Consider the following 19878-nt stretch of genomic DNA (forward strand, 5'->3'; position numbering starts at 1 on the left):
AGGGCTTGTCGAAGTTTGTTGTCAACTTTTTACGCATGGGTTTATTCTGAAATTATCTCAAATTTTTTGCATCTCTTGTAATACAGTAGCCGCTGTTGTCTTTTTTATTGTACTTGAAATCAATTATTCCATTCATGGGGTTTTATACTGCAAAACACAGAATTAGCATCTGTAAATAAGACTCGATATAAAGAGTTACTGCATGTTCATTCAGTCAATTAAATGGCTTTCCTGGGTCAGCTGTGAGGATGGACACATGTTGTTTCACTAGTCTCTCAGCGAGCACTGCTGTGATGATGGGCTTAATGAAGCAGTTAACAGTCAGAATATGATCCCAGAGTGTCTGCTGAACATGAGCATCCTGCAGTGTCAACACGATTCTGTTTTGGGTTTTTCTGTTTTTTCATTTCTTTTCCCTTTTAATCGACACAAACTGAGCTGCACACAGTAAAAGCATAGACGAACACTTACCTTGCCCTTGACTGTGGTGTGGCTCAGTGATATTAATGTTTATGTTAATTAGATCACACCAACAAATGATTACATTTCCAGACAGGGTTATTGTAAGACTGTAGCCACTAGCTTATTTTGCCCAGTGAATGCAATTTAGAACAGATGTAATTGTATGAATGCATTGTAATTGCATGAGGAAACAACAATACCATTATGCATATACAATTTTTGTGAACATGATGTGTCTTGTGTGTGTACAATATGAGCTCGGGGAAGAGCGATTGTGCTGCCCCTCTTTTCATTTGCACCCATCAGGTTACTCCCTGGTATTGTTTTGTTTTTTTAACGTAGAAGTTTCTGTCCTGCATGGAGTCACATCGACAGAGAGGCCACACCATGTATGAGAACATGAGGACAAACCACTTACAGGTTTGCTGGAAATTTGAACATGAAAATACTGGAATAAATTTCATTAACAAGTCAAAATGGGATCTTTAATAATGTAATCTATTCCCTTTACCCCGGTTTGTTTCTGCGTTATAGTTACGAGCCAGTGAGTGGGAGCGTGTGAGCTCCAAGTGGCTCCGTGTGGAGGCCGAGCTGCTGAGGGAGAGAGCCGTGTTCGGCCCTGGCCCAGGGGTGCTGCTGAGTCAAGACTGGGTGCAAGATGCAGCAGAAGGACCCAATCGGACCAGATCACGCATCCGTAGAAAGGCTCTGAGGAGATCCAAACGAGTAAGGCTTTTTAGTGCCATACGGGGTCCTAAACAGGTGTTTAAATACGCAGTTTAACCTTTGACATGTTTTTACAACAGGTGTTTGGAACCTTGTGTCTCGGTTTAAGACCTGGCATGTCTGAAGAGATCAAAAATAGAACAGAAAGTGACGCAGGTAAGTGAAGTGATTTCCTATTGATTTGTTAGAATTTACTTATATCAAAATCAATGTGTTGCATACTGAGGAAGAAAACTGACTTTTTTCATAACAGAGCCCAAGATCCTGTGTGAGGTTGGTGCAGAGGTTAAAGAGGATGAAGAGGATGGAGGAGAGCGCTGTGAACGACTCACTTTCTTCCCCGTTCTGAATGAAACCCCTGCTGTGGCTGAGGGTCTCCCCAACCCCTCCACCCCTGAACCCTGCTCCCACACACAGGACTGCCCCGACATGCGCATCATCCTGCAGAAGCTGCACCCTGGAGAGGAGGTACTGCTTCATCGTAGGGTGTGTTGGTATGCTGGGCTGAAAAACAAAATGCCTAAATAAGAAGCGGAGCTCCTTCCCACCCTGCTAATATTCACAATCATAATTATCTGATGTAGACTAAGGGATTCCAATAGCCCAGTGCTGCTATCAGAATTTCATCTTTCCTCATTAGTATAATGTTTTAATGTTGAGGCCCAGCACAGCTCTTCTCATTCTTACAGTGAGCTAGAAACCAGTGCACATGTTGACAGGGACTCTCATCGCTCCGGCAACCAGCCGCGGCTTTTAATGTTTCTGACAGAAGTATTAATAAAAACAGTAGGAGGTGATGCAAGCTGTCTTACATCCGCTTAGCAAGTGTGTGATGTGTGCAAGTGTGTCCTGTTGTCTTGCAGTGGTTCAGTGCATGAGTCCTGCTGAGCTTCCTGTCAAGTGAACACAGTCATTAGCTCTGAAAAATGCACACACACGCACAAGGCTAACACAAACACACATGCAGTAACACACAAAGGGAGACTCACTCATAATTAGCTTGCCAGCGCCAATAGTGTGATTATGACAATAATGTGTGTGGGGAGAAATCAATGGTCTGACATTAGGCTCTCAGTCAATAAAAGTCCTCCTTTTCTCTCCTTCTTCCCATCATCAGCTAAATCACCCTCAGACTGATAACGCATATCTGTCCACAGCACAGTAAGGAGATAAGGAAACAAGTTTATTGTTACGTATTTAATCTTTGATAACAATAAATTCAACTAGTTTTTTTCTGAAATCTAGTCATTGTTAGAGACAATAGGCCTGATGCCAGTTTGTATTCACTGATGGAAACTGGCGCAATCTGTCCATGATATAGCTCAATGTAAGATTTCTGTAGCATGTAGCTGGGACTCACTCACCTTGACTCTTTAGAAACAGTTTCACATGAGTGATATTATCCATCATAGCATGACTCTGTGTGTGCATTCAGACAAGAGGTTCCGATCACTTATCAGGTTTCCTATTGTGTGTGTGGCAGTGATTAATTCCTCTAATAATGGTCAGGCAGGACCTCCTCATCCACCAAGTGTGTGACTCTGTGTCTGGGGCGAAAGGAGTCTGATTTGATTAGTATAAATTGTGAGGGGCCTGCAGGGATGTTGGGGCCCCATATGGTTTTTAGGCGCCGTGTCCCAGAGGGCCTGCAGAGGGGCCAGCACAGGGAGACAGCCAGGTGCACACACTCATTGTGAAATGAGGGGAGACAATAGAATTATCCACACATTATCACAATGCAGTTAGCATTAGCTACAATCAGCGCTGAAAGCAGCATGTGGGTTCACTTTGGCACTGGATGAAGCGCCGCTGAACAAAAAGGGGGTGTGTTCCCTATTCCTAGCCATCAATCAGCTCTGATAATGAAGTGTTCAACTGTGTCTTTTTAATAATGATTAAAATATGTGATTAAAATGATCAATCAAGTAAAGCCTGAAGTGCCTGTGTTGCTGCCATGTCATGTCCTGAGAGAGTAATGTGCTGATGTGTATTGCACCTCTCACATGGGGCTTAACGCGTCTCTCCCCTTTCTCTGCAGGTAAAGGCTAAGATGTGTGTAGTGACAGTAAGTGGCTTGAGAGTCACAGAGGGTTTGCTGCTGTTTGGGAAGGAGAGCCTCCTCTTGTGTGAGGGATTCACGCTCAGTCCCACTGGAGATGTTTGTTGCAGGAAGCACTACCCCAGCAGGTAGGACTGCATGTGCCTCACAGCTGTTTGCAGTTACTGGAAAGCATAGTTTCTCCGCTCTGTCAGTCACTCATTCATCATCCTTTATGTCCCTTTTCTGCCAGTGTGAGAGATTCCTATATTTCCACCATGCTGAGTAAAGAGCTGCCATCAGCCAGCTGCAGATGCTGGCTCTATGAGGACATCAAGAAGGCTCGCTTCATGCGTTTCCTTTTAGAGGTCAGACATTAAAATGCTCCCATGGACGCCTTGAGTTAACATGCATCTTAAATTTTCATCTTTAGTTGGAATACAGCCACTATATATATAATGCTGTTTCATATCCATTAGTTGATTAAGCATGAGAGTTCAAGAAAATGAATCAATATGCATGTTAAGTTCAGGTTTAAAAATGTGGTGTAAACAAATGTGCCTCCCTCTTCCTATAAGGACAATGCTATTGAGATCTTCATGAAAAATGGATACTCAGCCTTCCTGGTGTTCCTGAATAAAGACCACGTCTCTGCATACAAAAGGTACCACACTTACACATGGTGGATGTTAAAGTTTTATTTCAAGGATTCTAACACTAGTCTTTCCCTTTCTCTTTCTCCCTGCAGGTTGACCGCTGTAGTTCCAGCATTAAAAGGCAGAGGGGTCGCTGAGGTCATTGCTAATGCCAAGTAAGTGCTAGCAGTTAGTTACAGTCTTGCAGCAATATGTGGAGAAATCTGTTGTTTTATTTCATCAGTTGAAATATGAAATACATAAAGAAAAGTGGTAAAACATAAAGCTAGATATTTTGCATGTTTTGTGTTGTGCTGAAATTATATCTCTTCCACTTGTTTTGTAACAAGACAACATTAGCAGCTGTCTGGTCATTTCATTTTTTAGTATTCCACCTTTCCTCTAATTCTCCACACATCTTGATTGACTATTGCCACTGAGTTGGGTGCCATCAGTCCAGAAAAAGTCCTTATTCTTTTCTCCTCAAGAATATCACCATCACAACTTCCTCTTACTCCTCTTCCTCTTTGTCCTTCTGTGATAAGCCTCTCCATCTCTGCTTTACATTTCTTAAGGCATGTCGTACACAGACCGCTCTCATGAACCAGGTACACATCTTCCTCTGGCTCTGCCTTTTTCTTCAGCATACCCTTGCCATCCCCTTGAGCATACGACAGAGGATTTCGTTTCACATTCACCTTGGTGAGGTTGCGTAGAACTTTCACAAACTCTGGCATCTTGATGAAGAGGTTATCAAATAGGCCTAGCTCTTGGAGGTTGTTTAGGGCCACCAAGGTGGGAGGAAGGGCATCCAACTGATTCATTCCTAGATTGAGACTCTTCAGGTTGGTGAGGGAGCCCAGCGTGGAAGGTAAACCAGCAGAGTTTAGGCGGTTGTTGGAGAGGTTTAGGTGGGTCAGTCCCACCAGATTGCCAATGGACTCTGGCACAGACTCCAGCTTGTTGCTGTGCAGATCCAGCCATCTGAGTGATGAGAAGTTCCCAATGTTGTCTGGGAGTTTCTGTATGAGGTTGCGGCTGAGGTCTAATTCGTCCACGTTGGTCAGTTTGAGGAGACACTTTGGGAAGCTGGTTAAACCCATGTTGCTAAGGGTGAGTTTCCGCTGTCCATCTGGAGTCATCCGTATTGCCTTTTTGGCAGTCTTCAGGGACACCTTTGTGCCTTTGGCTCCCTTTCCTTTGGGCATGGTACTGCAACGCACAGAGAATTAACAAACAGTTCAGTTTAAAAGCTTCCTTTTTGTGACGCTCTCCCCAAGAGACTGATTTAAAATAATTTATCTAATCTACATCACCGCGCAGTGCTATAATGCTATAGTAAACAAATGTGTTGTGTGTATGTTTGTGTAAGTATGTGTGTGTAAGGCTGATGTGATTTATTCAGATACAAGGTCTTATGTATGGCCTGGGGCAGTGGGGAAAGCATGCTCTCTGAGGAATGAGAGCCTGAGCAGCGTGTGTGTCTCCACGTGTGTGCACGTGTGTGTCGCAGTGTTGTGTCTGCACTAGTGCGTGCTCACCCAGTGTTGCCCATGGGGGTATTTAAGAGCACGACTCTCTAATTAAGGCTAATGCTGGGGAACAATAGGAGAGAGGCGACACTGGGTAATACAGCAAAAACAAATGAGTGCTGATGCTCCCTCAGCATTCAACTGATTGAGTTGCTTGGCTCTTTTCAGGCAAGAAAGGTGTGTGTGTGTGTGTGTGTGTGTGTGTGTGTGTGTGTGTGTGTGTGTGTGTGTGTGTGTGTGTGTGTGTGTGTGTGTGTGTGTGTGTGTGTGTGTGTGTGCGCGCGCGCGCGCGCGCGTGCGTGTGCGTGTGTGTGTGTCATCATGTGTGTGGGACATTCACATGCAGGTGTGTTGACAGACATGGATGTACTGTACTACAGTGTGTGTGTGTGTGTGTGTGTGTGCACAAGGAGTCAAATCAGGACTTTGATAAATGATAGTTGGGGAGTGTTGGGAGTGTAATGAGGGCTTCGCTCTTCTCCCCTCCCTGTCTAAAAGAGCAAGGTGTGTGTCTGTTTGTGTCTGTGTTACACCCCAAGGCCCTCTCTCGCCTCATTCATCATCCTCAGGATGAGAGAGGTTATCCACTGGTGCTTGTTCCCATTATAACCTCCTATAGAAAACTATTGCATGAAATTATTGCCTGCAATTAGATAACACATACTGGGCCAAATGCAATGATTGATTTAGTGTAGGTTTACAAAATAATTTGGTCAGGAGTTATTGGTGTTAGAAACGGGATTCACTTCATTTCATGTAACCCTTCATCCTTTAAACCTTTTTGCTATAGAAAACTTTTACCCAGATTTCAGCATAGATCAAGTTATGTACTCACCATATTTTACCTCCTTTGTTCTGGATTGATGTAAATCATGGAATTATAGGCAAACCAGCAGCTTTAGTTCCTGTGAAACTGGTTGTTCATGTCGAAGACTCTCACCGCTGTACAAAAAGAAAAACAAACATTAAAACTACATTCAAAATTTGTTCAGCATGTACAAGTTGTAAAAAAGTACCAGGTAATCCTTTCTCAAATGTGGTTGGGAAAGCAAGAGAAAAGACGAGGAATGCACCGTTTGTGTATATCAACATTTGACTAGCCTCCTGTCACCAAGCAGGGACAGTCAAGGTTCCTCTTGTTTAATAGCGTTACTTAGCAACTGGGGTGCTTGGCGCCAGGACTTTATTGCCATGTTACTGGCCCACAGAGGGAAAGGAGATTTCAGAAGCAGTTGATCACTTTCCTCATTTAGATTAAACGTGTTTCATGTGTTCCACGAGTCAAACGCTTATCAGAGTGTTCAACAAGGCTGTCCTTTAGTACAGATGGTTTGTGCAATCAGTCACACTACATTTGGTAGATTTCTGATAGATTAATTGGAAAGAGGGCATATTGATGTAGTGGTTTTAATTCTTACCAGTTTGTTGTGTGTGCCTCTATGTGAGTGAATAGTTATATAACCAAATGAAAAAAACAGCTAGAACCCAATTAGATTTTAAACTTTTGTTAGTGTTAGCTATGAAGCAGGAAATCCAACAGAAATCTGACGGTATGCTGCTGTTCCTGTTTAACCAGTAATCATTAACCTTTGTTGTGGGAATCAATGCCAGATGTCAAAGCAGGCCATTTAAAACATCACTGTACAAGGAAATATCTTCTTGCCTCTTTCAAACACCTCCATCTGTAGGCTACTCAGGCAACTTACAGTCAACTGTTTTCCTCACAACCTACAGATGGCACCTCCTCCACATATCTACTTACTGTTTCTGCTGCACGCTGAAGCTCACCCCAATCCCGTAACTGCTCCTACAGCTGTGTACACACACTTTGTTTCCTGAGTCACTCACTCACCTCCACTCTGCTGCTTGTCAACTGTGCTGTTACATTTCAACTCTGGTTACTAGGCAACAGAGCAAGCACAAAACTTTGTGTTGGTTGGCTCTGCTCAGTGATGAAACTCTGCTGCTAACTGAAGGTGTTTGCTCTTATTGTGCTTTAGGAAGACTCCTGTGGTTGAAAAGACAGCCCTTGTTAAATGGCAGGTAATGCAAATAAAGCAGCTCCTCACTCATGTGTCGTTTGTGGTCACAGATTCAGTAGTCCCTCCTTTGATATCAGTAATGAATAAATACAGTAATAAGAATGAAGTTCTAGATTAGTTTAGAACTATATCACTGTTGTTGAAGAGGCATTTATTTGCTTCATTTTCTCCTTTTCTGTCCTCTAGAAAGGGGAGATAAGTAACTTTGAGTACTTAATGCATCTGAACACAATCGCTGGGCGGACGTACAATGACTTGATGCAGTATCCAGTTTTCCCCTGGGTCCTGGCTGACTATCATTCAGAGGTAGAATTTCCCATATGGCATCTTTGTGTTGAACATTTATGTTTTGTGGACTAGGACAAAGTTTCACAGGTTTGCTTATCTCTTACTTCGATAGACACTTGATCTGTCTAATCCTGTGAGTTTCCGTGATTTGTCGAAGCCAATGGGAGCTCAGACAGAAAAAAGGAAGCAGATGTTCATCCAACGATATGAAGAAGTGGACAACAATGAGGATGAAGGTATCAGTTCAGCTCAATCTTTAGTATTTCCACCTATACTATCCACCGTACTTCACACTGTTTGACTTCTAAATGGTTCACTTTGTAACAGACTTGTCAGCACAATGCCATTACTGTACCCATTACTCCTCCGCCATCATTGTGGCCTCCTTCCTTGTCAGGATGGAACCATTTTCACACACCTTCCAGACACTGCAGGTGAGGCTTGGACACCCTGAAATGTAACAAAACGTAATTTGTGTGTCTTTAATATCTGGAATTTGATATAACCAACTGTGAGGAAAAAACGAAGCCGGAACTGTTGCTGACCTATTTCCAGTGAAAATGAAATAAAGAAACAAAATACTTCTTTAGAATAGAGCAGTGATGGAGGAATCTCAGTGCAAATGATGTAACATCACATGCCAATGTATAATGCCAAATACATACAGGCGATTTATGTTAAACAGACATATTCCTGCTATTTAGGCTCCATAACTTCCTACATAACTCACTAAACACTTTGTGTTTGAGCATCAGCAGTGCTTAAAATGAAAGCTTAGAATTCTAGAAACTGTTAAGGTACTGAATCGTGGCAGGATGACACTAAATCAACCAAAGAAAATCTAAACACCTTGGAGCTACATCACCTTGCAGAAGAGACAGAAGAGATGTCATTTCTGCTTTCATCTTAACAGCTGAAGTTCAGCACATGCATTCACTGTCACATACACGAATAAGGAAACGCTAAAGGTCTAATGTATATCATATATGCCTTGATATCTTTTTCTTGAAGATGTTGAAGAAAGTTTGTTTGTTTTCACTCACCCACAGGCCCTTGTGCAGACCCAGAGCTCCAGATGCACAACATTAATCCCTTTGTCATTGTTTTATTTTCAAATATAATCTTGCTAATAATATGAATCTAATATGAGCTATTTTCAACTCTCCTGTTTCAGTGCTGTTTTTGGTATGAAAGCAGATTGCAGGGAGATTTTAATATATATGCAAATAATTACAGAAAGCATCTAAAAGAAGCCAATGCAAATAGCCACACGTTACCAATTTACAATACAGCATCCAGTTGATTATAATGAAAAGGCATGCATATTTGATAGTCAGAATAAAGCAATAAAGATGTTAGTCTGCTGAATTAGGATGCCTTTTTGTCTTCTGAAGCACATAACGGGTGTGTAGTAATATCCATAACCGGATTTACATCTCTAACCGAGTTTACCAGTATATATGCTATTTTCATTCATTGAGGTAATTGTTTTACTCTAAATTACATTCTCCCTCATGAGATTTCCATCAAAATTATGGAATTTTACAGAAAGATGAAAAGCTTTCTTCTAATAGTAGCAAATATTTCTTGCTTGCATAATACGATGAAGAATATAAATTATGGTTCACTGTGCTGGATCAGGCAGACTATTTTATTAATATGCCTTTTTGCAAAGTTTGGTTCAACAGGGTGCCGGGCGTCTGACAGTGCTGTTGTTTGGTCTCCTCACAGGGAGGGTTTGATATCCCAGAGAGGATGTTTTACAGCATAAAGAAAGAGTGGGAGTCTGCCTCCAGAGACAACATGGGAGACGTCAGAGAGCTGATCCCAGAGTTCTTCTATCTGCCGGACTTCATGCTCAACTCCAACCACATCCAACTCGGTCAGCCACTACAATAACCTATATATATAAAATCTTGTTCAGATGTGTAGTGTGCACAGTCATCTTTGTTATTTGAGTGATTCAATTAAAGAATAGTATTATTTTATGAAAAGATCAAAGTCAACAATGTGTTAGTCTGACTATGTTTTCAGGATTCCCAAGACTTTCTATTGCTCTCAGCCCTAAGCCTATTTGTTTGTAGAAGATGTAAATTTGGTCCAAAACATATGCAATTAGCCACATCATTATAAACATTTTTCGATTGTTTTGTGAGGCCTGGCATTAGGATGTTGGTAGTGGATCTTTTGGTACCTGTGGGTTGCAGCTTGGTGCCTCTTTAGATTGGCGTTCTCCTTACATATGCTTGACTGGATTAGGATCTAAGGAATTTGATGGCCGTGTCAATTTCTTGGTCATGTTCCTCAGATTCTTCCTGAGCAGATTTTGCAATGTGGCAAGCTGGACTGTCCAGATAGGGGGAGGTTGCTGCTAACTTTATGTGCTGATACCATGGTCGTTGTTCTTGGTCTGCAGCAATGCTTAAGTAGGTGTTATGTGTCAGAGTAACCTTCACATGAATGCCAGGATCCAACGTCCTCCTAACAGAACACTGCGTTGATCAATGTGTCCTCTTCACCTGCCTGTGGTTTTAATGTCGTGGCTGATGAATGTAAAATGTCTTTATTCTTATGTCTTGCCACCACAGTACAATGATATGTGCTGCATTATGTTGTTATGCTGATATCTGTTGCTCTGTGACTCAGTAGACACATTCTTGTACACACAACAAACCCAAGATTGATGCATAGTTGAGTCTGCATACCTACATCACAGGAACTCCATGTGGAGTCGATGATTAGATTTTGGAACATCTTTCTGCATAAATTTGCACACGAGGGAACACTGATTTCCCAGAGTTTGCAGTAACTCCTTAAAGCCTCTACCTCGTTAGCCCAAATTTATACCAGATATGTTACATACACGTCTAAAAATCTTTAATTAATATGTTCTTTAATTAGTAAGCTTATTACCTTAATTAATAGGAAACATGTTTTTAACTGAGAACAGTACAGTAGAAACAATACTTACACCTCAGCAGATCTGATTCAGTTTTGGTAGTTGTTGCTGCATACATTTGCTGGTGTTCATGGTGATGAGGGAACATCAGAGTGTAACATTGTGGTTTATTGGACATTACTGGAAGGGCACAAGCTGTATTAGTCTCTGACTAGCATTTTGTATTAAATATAGACAGTGTCACCAGCCATATGCTCCAAAGCTAGCTCTTGATTTGTTGTTTGCATTCTGTGATGATATGAGTATATGAGTATAAAAGCATATTGTGTATCTATGGGGTCTTAAAAACATACAAAATTAATTTTGTTTCTCATAAAACATTTGGAAAGCCAGTGCTGTAAAAAGAGAACATGCACTGTTCGCTTAGGCTAGCTGCTTCTTCTTGCCTGCTTTTTGCCTGACTATTGTCTCTTGGCACATTTCCACCGGCAGCCGTCAGTAAGTGTCATGTGAAGCTGTTGGCAGAGGTGTGGATGGCATGACTCAAGTTCTAATGTTTGTGCTTGTTGAGCACACAAATGACACCACTCATCAAAATGTTGCTCCATTGTGCTGCTAGTGGCAAAATACTCCACTGTGTATCTTTAAACTACACAAAGTGATGTGATGCAGCAGGCTGTATTTAATGTGTTTCCATATCACTTTAGGCTGTATGGAGGATGGTACCGCTCTGGGAGATGTCGAGCTGCCTCCATGGGCGAAAGGTGACCCCCAGGAGTTCATTAGAATCCATCGAGAGGTCAGTGACTCCTGACCTCACCGGACTTGTCTGCTCCTGTTGGCCAGCCTGGCCCGTTACATACAGAGACTTTTCCCATAAGACCTAATAATGTTTGTCAATACTAGCTGATGTGTGTGTGTGTGTGTGTTCTTGTACTTGCTACATGGTGAGTACCATTTTCTGCATTTAACTATCAAAGTGAGGACATTTTTGCAAAATGAGGACATTTTGGCCGGTCCTCACTTTGAAACAGCCATGTTTGAGGGTGAAGACTTGTTTTTAGAGAACAGGTATGAATTGAGGTTTGGTTAGGGTTAGGGTAAGGATTAAGTTTAGGCAATCAGTTGTGATGGTTAAGGTTAGGGTAAGGCTCTAGGAAATGCATTACACCTATGGATGTCCTCACTAAGATAGAAGTACAAACATGTGTGTGTGTGTGTGTGTGTGTGTCTGTATACATATATATATATATATATATATATATATATATATATATATATATATATACATATATACAGAAGATGCACTGTTTTATCTCCAAACAAATATCTGTTGTACAATTGTCACTGTAATAGTGTTGGTTGCAGTCACTTTGTCTTCATTCTCTCTCCTGCAGTATAAGAGACAGATGATCTTCACAGCAGTCACATTCATTAGATTCTCTAAAGACCATTTTGTCTCACTCAGTTTGGTTCACTTACATTCTTTTGGTACTAACTGTTTTCAAATATAATGACCAGTTGTTTTCCTTATTAAGAAAATGCATAAAAAGGCAAGTATCTGAAGTTTAGATGACAGAAACTGAAGGACAACAAGCCTATTTAACACGATTCAGGGCAGACACAAGACTTTCTCTTTTTTTTTTATTATGCCATTATTTCTGCCAGCTCCTTATGGGTTGAATATTCGCTCTATTCTCTTTTCTTGGCTCTTTCCCTGTGTGGGATTATTGTATGTCTCTTTTCACTCTGTTGGTTGAGTGTGACCCTCCCTTTTTCCATTCCTGGGGCATCTATGATGGTTATCACTCTGTAATCTACTGAACCACTCATATTGCCTACCATTCTCATAAAATTAGTGACTTTAGAAGATTGTTTTTTTTCTTCCACAGACAAATTAACTCAGGACAATATATCCTCGTTATGATGTTTTTTTTTCAGCTTTCTGTTCTTCCCAGATGGGTTTATTAAGATTTGGTGCAAGGATGTAGCTGGTCATAATGTCCACTTTTCCTTATTAACTCTTCAAAACCAATCTCTGGCTAATTCTACCCAAATCATTCTTTAATTCTAACATGAAGATATGCTCATAACACAGCTGTTCAGCTTCCTGCTGTTCTGGACTTCTAAATTGACTTTTGGAAGAAATCATGCAGTACCTGAATAATCTGATTGGCTGTGCAGTATCGCAGAAGTTTTGTGTGTTTTAAACTCTCATATTAACAGTTTGACTGATGGTTTTGGGCCTACTATAATAACCAATGCTGCACACTGCTGTTTTTTAAGATTGTACAATGGATGTTTAGAAGTTTTGCAATATTCCTTGACTAGATGGTTTTAGTTTTACAACAATCACCTGCTCTGTTTCCGTTAGGCTCTGGAAAGTGACTACGTGAGTTCCCACATCCACCTGTGGATTGACCTAATTTTTGGATACCGACAACAAGGTCCAGCTGCTGTGGAAAGCTTAAACACATTCCACCCTTATTTCTACGCCAAGAGAGGCCGGCAAGATGCCAAGGACCCTGTCATCAAGAGTACAATCTTGGGATATGTCAACAACTTTGGCCAGGTTCCCAAACAGGTAAAAATAAAAAAACAGAAGCAGAAATAGAAAAAAGTACATTAGTTTTTACATATTGACATATCAAATTGTATCAAAAAATAACTTTATGTTGTGAATCATCTGCGTGTTTCTTAAAGCTCTTCACTAAGCCTCATCCTCCTCGCAGTGGCTCTAAGAAAGAAGGGTCATCACCAACACATCCAACTCCATTCTTTTTCAAGCTGGATAAACTAAAGACATCTGCACAGCCATTCAGAGGTACAGCAGCTCAGAATAAACTGATAATATGGATATAATCTTACAGTTTAACATTAGATGGGAGATTTCTTAAGTTTGAATAACTTGTTTGATATTTTGGGAAATATGCTTTATAGTATTGTGAAAAATTCAATGAAAAATATCAATACCATTGTCTGTGCACTAAATATAACCACAGCCTGTAGGCAGTAAGTTTAGTTTAGTAAAAAGATGGCGGGGAACGCAGTTAAACTGGCTATCAGTAATGGTTAAAGAAATGGCTTCAGGCACTTATAAGCTTGTTGTTGCAGTGCTTTAAGGTGTTTTTTTTTCATCCTTTGGACAGCCAGGTTAGCTATTACCACCCATTTCCAGTCTTTATTATAAGCCAAGCTTATTTGCTAAAGGCCGTTGCTTAATATTTAGTGTACTTGCAGCCAAAATGTGAAACTATTTCTTTAAATGAAGGTATCAAATTAAAACAAATATCGTTCTTAAGGCTGCATAATACAGCTTTATAATTGGTATATATTCCCAAACAGCTCAATAAATATTGCTATTTTCTGCTGAGTAATCCAAATGTAATCAATTATCGTCATCTGCATTTGACATTATTTGGTGTTGTTCCTGTTTTATTTTATTTCGTACCATTTGATGTCAGTTATTGTACACAAGATGTGCCAAGCTCTCAAGGGAATCGTTGAAACGGAGTGAGAATGTCCATAGATTAATTTACACTACAGAAGGGTAGAAGGAGCTATCTGTTAGAGCTACAATATGGAGATGACTCTTCCGCTGAGCCCTACTTAATAATCTCAATATCCCTACAGGCCCACTGAGGGAGAGGAGATGAATCTGCAAATGCTCGGGGAGAGATTCCTGCATATTACATTTCATATTAAATCTTAGAGTGTCTGATCTGATCAATAAGCAGATAGAGATGAATAGGAGGAGGAACGCTAAGACTAATGTGGACAGAACTTCTTTCTGGGGATTTTAGAAGCAGAACTGGCAGTAGGGTATAATGATTCCTTCCTGTTCCTGCATGAATAGGTCAATTTTAAGTACAATTACTGCCTCTCTCTCACTACCAGCACACACACACACACACACACTCATACAATTTATACTGTCCAGGATGCAGCTGTCCCCCCAGGACCGAGCCTCAGTTTATTGTAACCTGGGAATATCGGTTTTAATTGCCCAGTTTTCTGTGGTCAGTTTAATGAAATTCTTTACAAGTTTACTGAGCTACTGAACTCTTTAATGTGATGTTTTTGAAGAGCTATTATCGTTACGGGGCCAAGCAGGTTTATTCAGGTACACAAAATGCAGAATGAGGTCACCTCTTCTTTTTCATACGTTTCCTTTTCTGCATGTGGTTTGACTGACATTTTAATTTAATCACCCCCGTCCTGCTGATGGTGCCTCTCTAAACCTCACTGCAGAGCTGCCGAGAGGCCCAGTAGGTCAAATCCTGTGTCTGGAAAAGGAGGTTGTGGTCCTGGAGAGAAACCGGCTCGTCCTTTCACCCCTGCTGGGCTGCTTCTTCAGCTGGGGATTCCCCGACAATAGCTGCGCCTTTGGAAACTACGCCACGGACAAGGTCTGTGTGGTGAGATATGCAGGAGATGAGTTTTGTTTCTTGCATTATTGCACAACCATCTAGCTCCGTGCAGTTGCATAAATCAAATTAAAATTAATTGAAAGCAGGCCAGTGATGCGCTAATCGTCCGTGGACTTTTATTAAAATGTGAGAAAAAGGTTGGAAAAGCAATGAAACTTCAGTAATACTGCTTAATGTTTATTTACTCAGTTTAATAGAAAGTGAATTTTACCCAGTTTAACTGCATATTTGACCTTTAGAGACTCTTAATGTTTGCTAAACACACACACACACACACTGCTGCATTAGATGAGGCAAGTGATTTCTTGACAACTACTATCGCCTTGGAAGAACCGTTAAGGAACATATTAATTTTTTATAAATTGCCATACAGTGCCATCCCTTGGTTTTTGCACTTTGTGCTTACTTATTTAAGTGAAATTAGCTCTCGTAAGCTTTTGGTCATTTAAGTAACTCCCCCTCTATAAAATGTAGCTCGTTTCTTTGTGCAATAAAACTGTGAAATAGATGTAAAGCATCAGGCCAACATCACAATAATTTAAGATAAAATTCAACTACATTATTCAACACCTTTCAGATTGTCATTCAAGATTGAATCTAGATTGTTCTATGAGAAAAAGATTCATTTTGTCAGTGTTTAAGTAATAGGAACACATTTGACTCTGCTTCAATTGTCTTATTTTTGTACACTCAGAATACTTTAAGACTTTGACGATCATATTTTCATTAATGAATGAAACACATTTGATTGTGTTTCTGTTGTTATGAGTGTGAATACTGCAGTAGGAATAAACTGTATGTTTTGTGTGCGTGTGTTTCATCGGTGGCTGAATGGTTGCTTGATTTATCATTTGTTGTTTTATGTTTTATTGTATATCACTTTAGTTCCTGTCTGTGAAATGTGCTCAACAAATGTATTTGACTTGACAAACCACTCATAGACACTTTTGCTGGTTGTGTCTGGTTTTCTATCTCTAGACGTTTGCAGTGTGTGAAAGTTTGTGTGACTGGGGCGAGACTCTGTGCTCCGCCTGCCCCAACCTGACAACCGTCATCACTGCAGGAACCAGCACTGTAGTTTGTGTGTGGGACGTGGCCATCACCAAGGACAAGCTCACTCACATGAAGCTCAGACAGGTACTATCCCATGGTGTATTTGTGCACACATATTGTACACACTCTGACACACTGATGCACTAATACTTCCTTGCTGTTCTTTGCAGCCACTGTACGGTCATACAGATGCAGTGACGTGCCTGGCAGTGTCTGAAATCCACAGTATAATAGTGAGTGGCTCCCGTGACCTCACCTGTATCCTGTGGGACATAGAAGAATTAAGTTACATCACCCAGTTAGCAGGACACACAACCAGCATCTCTGCTCTGGCTATCAATGATCTCACTGTAAGTCCACCTAATGGTCTCCGTCAAATTCTCTACCTTCTTTTTCTCTTTACTGTCCTTTTTTCTTTTCTTTGAAATTTTGGTCTAACCATCATAACGCTGCCTCTCTTCACTCACAGCACGAGGAAGGGAGGATTCTCACTGTTGACAGCGTGCATCCTCATTTTTTGTGTATATCTGTGCACACATGAGCATCAGCACCGTGTTGTTCTGTCCACAGGGTGAGATCGTGTCATGTGCGGGACCTCTGCTCTACCTGTGGAACATGAAGGGCCAGCTGCTGACGTGCACTGAAGCTTCCTGCGGGCCTCAGGCAGACATCCTGTGTGTCAGCTTCACACAGCGACACGAGTGGGATGCCAGGAACGTCATCGTCACAGGTTGTGGAGATGGCGTTATACGGGTGAGTTTATTATGAGCAGGTAATATGACATAGAGAATGAGCTGCTGAGTGCGAGACCGGGGCAGAGAATGTCTGTCCTGAAGTTATTTGAGGGCAGCTCATTATAGATACATATGGATCAGCTGGAGAGTTTTAGTACTGTTTTTGGACAATATACTGTACACTATTCAACAGTGGCAGTTATTACTTTGGTATTAGCCTCGCAGGTACCAGCTTGGATGTCCATCAAGATATTAATAACAGCATATGGATTGTATATATAGTGTATGACTGTTTTGCTTAGAATTAATATAAGCATATGTTGCCTCCCTGCAATCAAAGCTGCAAACTCTAAATTGTGCTTCACTTGGGAGTGGGTGCCCATGCCACACACTCACAACACACACACACAAATGGTATCATTACTTTATTATTACATTGAGTGTGTGGCGTGTTGGTGTGTGTGCACCGGCGCGTATGCGAGTGTGTTTGTTATTATGTTGAATTATGTCTCTGATTTTGCTACTCGTTATGTGTCTCTCATACAGATATGGAGGACAGAGTACACCAGAACACAATTACCTGGCCCTCCAGAAGAGCCCGTGTCCCCGGGGCAAGACCGAGCGAAGAGCGATGGTAATGTTACTGGCAGTAGGATGGGATGTACATGTAGGTGTTGTATTTATAACAGCAGAGATGATGAGGGCGGCTGACAGCTGCAGAGCTATGAAACCGTCTGAAAGGCAACGGCACACAAACGGCATGATCCTTGTTTTTAACGCCTCTAAAATCCCCATTGCTATCTAATTAGATAAATCCTTAAGTGTGAGATGATTATTTTTAACCGCTCATCTCAGAGCTAGACAGCGTGGTTTCCAGATGAGAGCTTGTAATGCTTACCCTATCCCTCACTAGCATTAGGGCTAGCAGGAATTATGTTGTTATAAAGTTATTAAACATAGAGGCAGTAAACACTGATGAGTAATTCTGCTGACGTGTGTGTTCGTGTATAATTTAGAAAGCAATAATACCCAGATCCAATTTGGCATACGTTGGTTACAGCCTCGCGTCACCTCATAGGAGTATTATGCTTTCCAATTACATTGAGACAAGTCTTTACGTAACACTGAAGCATTTCTATTTGAGGGATTTTTCTCACTTTTACTGCCTGCTGACTGCAGATGGACACTGTGTTAATGTACAGCTTAATTTTTTTGTCACAACCATTGGGGTCAGGCTTTCAAACGGGCTGGACGAGTGCACTGTAATTCAATAGTAAGTGGATGCTGATGTACTGTATCCTCATGATGAATCTACAGTGAGCAGCTCATGCCAGGTTAAAGGCTGGGAGAGACATCTGGTGTTGTGTCAAGAGCTGAACAGAAGTCAGACTGGCTCTCAACGCCGCTGCAAAAATAATCCGGCCATCACGGCACTTGCTATGTCCAGGTACAGTAAATATCATGCACCCACTCACAGCTAAGAGAGTGAATTGTGAGTTTCACACATCAAACATATACCGCATTCTGTGTATATTATTGCATACTTTAGAACATAATACATTTGCATTGCTCTCTTTCTGTGTAGGAGTCATGCTACTTTGTTGGCTGGCGATGCCTGGGGCAGAGTTTTCACCTGGATCTGCGAGTGAAAGGTGGCAATGCTTAAGCACAATCACGCCTCCAGCCGCCGTTTCTGTACACCAACAGAAAACTCATCAATATCTCAGGTGTGACAGCAGCTGAGCAGCAAGAACTGCTTTATTTAAGCTGTCTTTTGTGTGCATTCATGGAGAACAATGTTACAGCATTTTATACATTTATGTTTATGATAAAATTGAGTATTTGCCTCCTGTATGAATATTTAATTCTGTATTTTTCTGTGTATACACTGCATTTTGATATAAATTTGAATAAAAATGACAGTTGCCAAACACATCTGCTGTGTCTTCATGGTTTTGATTATGGCTGATATCTAAATAGATCAGGATTTTATTTTATATCACTGGGCACCCCTGAAGATGAAACCAGAAGGCTACTCGCTAATATTTTCCAGAACTGTTGGATGAATATGAATGAGGGAAAATGTATTTATGCTTGCTTAGTGCTTTAGCAGATCTTACTAGGGGCCACAGCTGAAGCCTGCAGTTGAAGTGAGCTGATCTAAGCTGAGGACGAGGGGAATTGTGAATGATAAACAAGAGCGTCCGTGCATGCTCTGCCAACATTCCCTGAGAAATGTTGCTTTTAACAGTATTATAAAGCTGGAGCGGCTCATTTTTCAGGAACTGCAAATCAAGCATCCACTGTTATAAAAAGTATGGCATGCACACAAGTCAGCATTTTGCGCTATGAGGATTGCAATGTTTTGCTCTGGTAAATGTCTGTGGCATGAACGATTCAGGATGTTTCGTTAGATGTGAATAGCTTACTGGCCTCACTTTGTTTTTTTTTCGCAATGTGTTCTCAATTTGCTTTCTAATGTGGCATTTATGAGTATTTGACTGCTATTTCTTTTGGTCCAATTACTCTCCAAAAGTTTACTGAGACTGCGTTAAGTATGTGTGTGTTGTGGGTGATGGGAAATGTGTTTGGGTTTTGTTGAGGTACTGTTTCTGCTTGTCACAGCTTTTTGTGTGTGTCTTTATGATTACCCGAGGACAGATATGTCTTTTTAGTCACAAAAGAGTGTTCAATCTCTGTAATCACTGCAGGGCCTGGACAGCACGCATGGGTAAATCTGACCCATTTGAAGAAAGACAGTGTGAAGTTTAACCCTTTATAAATGTTCATCTTAATCTCACAGAGGAAAAGTAATATAATGAGACTCTTACCTCAGTGCACATATATTCTTATAATACTGCTGAGACTGTGAAGGCTTGTTTGCTTTCTGTCTCCCGGCTGCACTCACACGAACCACTCCTCTATCATAAAGGAAGAGGTCTCTCTCTTTAACCTTTATGTGTGTGGCTAATTGTGCTAAGTGGAGTAGCTTAATAGAGTGGAAAATAGTCCTCATAATTTTCCCAGAGAGCGAGCAAT

The 19878-nt window shown here is 41.1% G+C and overlaps 2 protein-coding genes across 5 annotated transcripts in view; one reads left to right on the forward strand and one right to left on the reverse strand.

Annotated features, from left to right (window-relative positions):
- Positions 1-18770, forward strand: part of wdfy4 (WDFY family member 4) — a 41447-nt gene extending 22677 nt beyond the window's left edge. The window contains exons 42-64 of the mRNA XM_022205852.2: positions 805-882; positions 997-1188; positions 1269-1344; positions 1442-1656; positions 3227-3375; positions 3480-3594; positions 3805-3890; positions 3975-4037; positions 7394-7436; positions 7622-7741; positions 7836-7959; positions 8051-8157; positions 9455-9605; positions 11330-11421; positions 12997-13206; positions 13326-13446; positions 14874-15031; positions 16031-16189; positions 16276-16455; positions 16676-16858; positions 17386-17473; positions 18157-18286; positions 18425-18770. Of these exons, the coding sequence (XP_022061544.2) occupies positions 805-882; positions 997-1188; positions 1269-1344; positions 1442-1656; positions 3227-3375; positions 3480-3594; positions 3805-3890; positions 3975-4037; positions 7394-7436; positions 7622-7741; positions 7836-7959; positions 8051-8157; positions 9455-9605; positions 11330-11421; positions 12997-13206; positions 13326-13446; positions 14874-15031; positions 16031-16189; positions 16276-16455; positions 16676-16858; positions 17386-17473; positions 18157-18286; positions 18425-18488 (2904 nt within the window). The 3' untranslated portion in view covers positions 18489-18770. The remainder of the gene's footprint in view (positions 1-804; positions 883-996; positions 1189-1268; positions 1345-1441; positions 1657-3226; positions 3376-3479; positions 3595-3804; positions 3891-3974; positions 4038-7393; positions 7437-7621; positions 7742-7835; positions 7960-8050; positions 8158-9454; positions 9606-11329; positions 11422-12996; positions 13207-13325; positions 13447-14873; positions 15032-16030; positions 16190-16275; positions 16456-16675; positions 16859-17385; positions 17474-18156; positions 18287-18424) is intronic.
- lrrc18a (leucine rich repeat containing 18a) lies at positions 3910-7293 on the reverse strand. Of its 4 annotated transcripts, none has more exons than XM_051960223.1 (3): positions 7246-7293; positions 6229-6335; positions 3910-5073 (listed from the first exon to the last, which is right to left on the reverse strand). In XM_051960223.1, the coding sequence occupies exon 3, from the start codon at positions 5067-5069 to the stop codon at positions 4245-4247; it is 825 nt and encodes a 274-aa protein (XP_051816183.1). In that variant the 5' UTR covers positions 5070-5073; positions 6229-6335; positions 7246-7293; the 3' UTR covers positions 3910-4244. The 4 variants fall into 4 exon arrangements, with proteins under 4 accessions (XP_051816183.1, XP_051816182.1, XP_051816181.1 ...); XM_051960222.1 differs by having other exon boundaries at positions 7156-7279; XM_051960221.1 differs by lacking the exon at positions 7246-7293 and adding an exon at positions 6410-6546.
- Positions 18771-19878: the final 1108 nt, after the last annotated feature.

Source organism: Acanthochromis polyacanthus, chromosome 15, assembly GCF_021347895.1.
Source record: "Acanthochromis polyacanthus isolate Apoly-LR-REF ecotype Palm Island chromosome 15, KAUST_Apoly_ChrSc, whole genome shotgun sequence".
NCBI classification, from domain to species: domain Eukaryota; kingdom Metazoa; phylum Chordata; class Actinopteri; family Pomacentridae; genus Acanthochromis; species Acanthochromis polyacanthus.

Excerpts from the sequence above, each read along its gene's own strand:
- lrrc18a (XM_051960223.1), bottom strand. The coding sequence starts at position 5,069 with ATGCCCAAAGGAAAGGGAGCCAAAGGCACAAAGGTGTCCCTGAAGACT.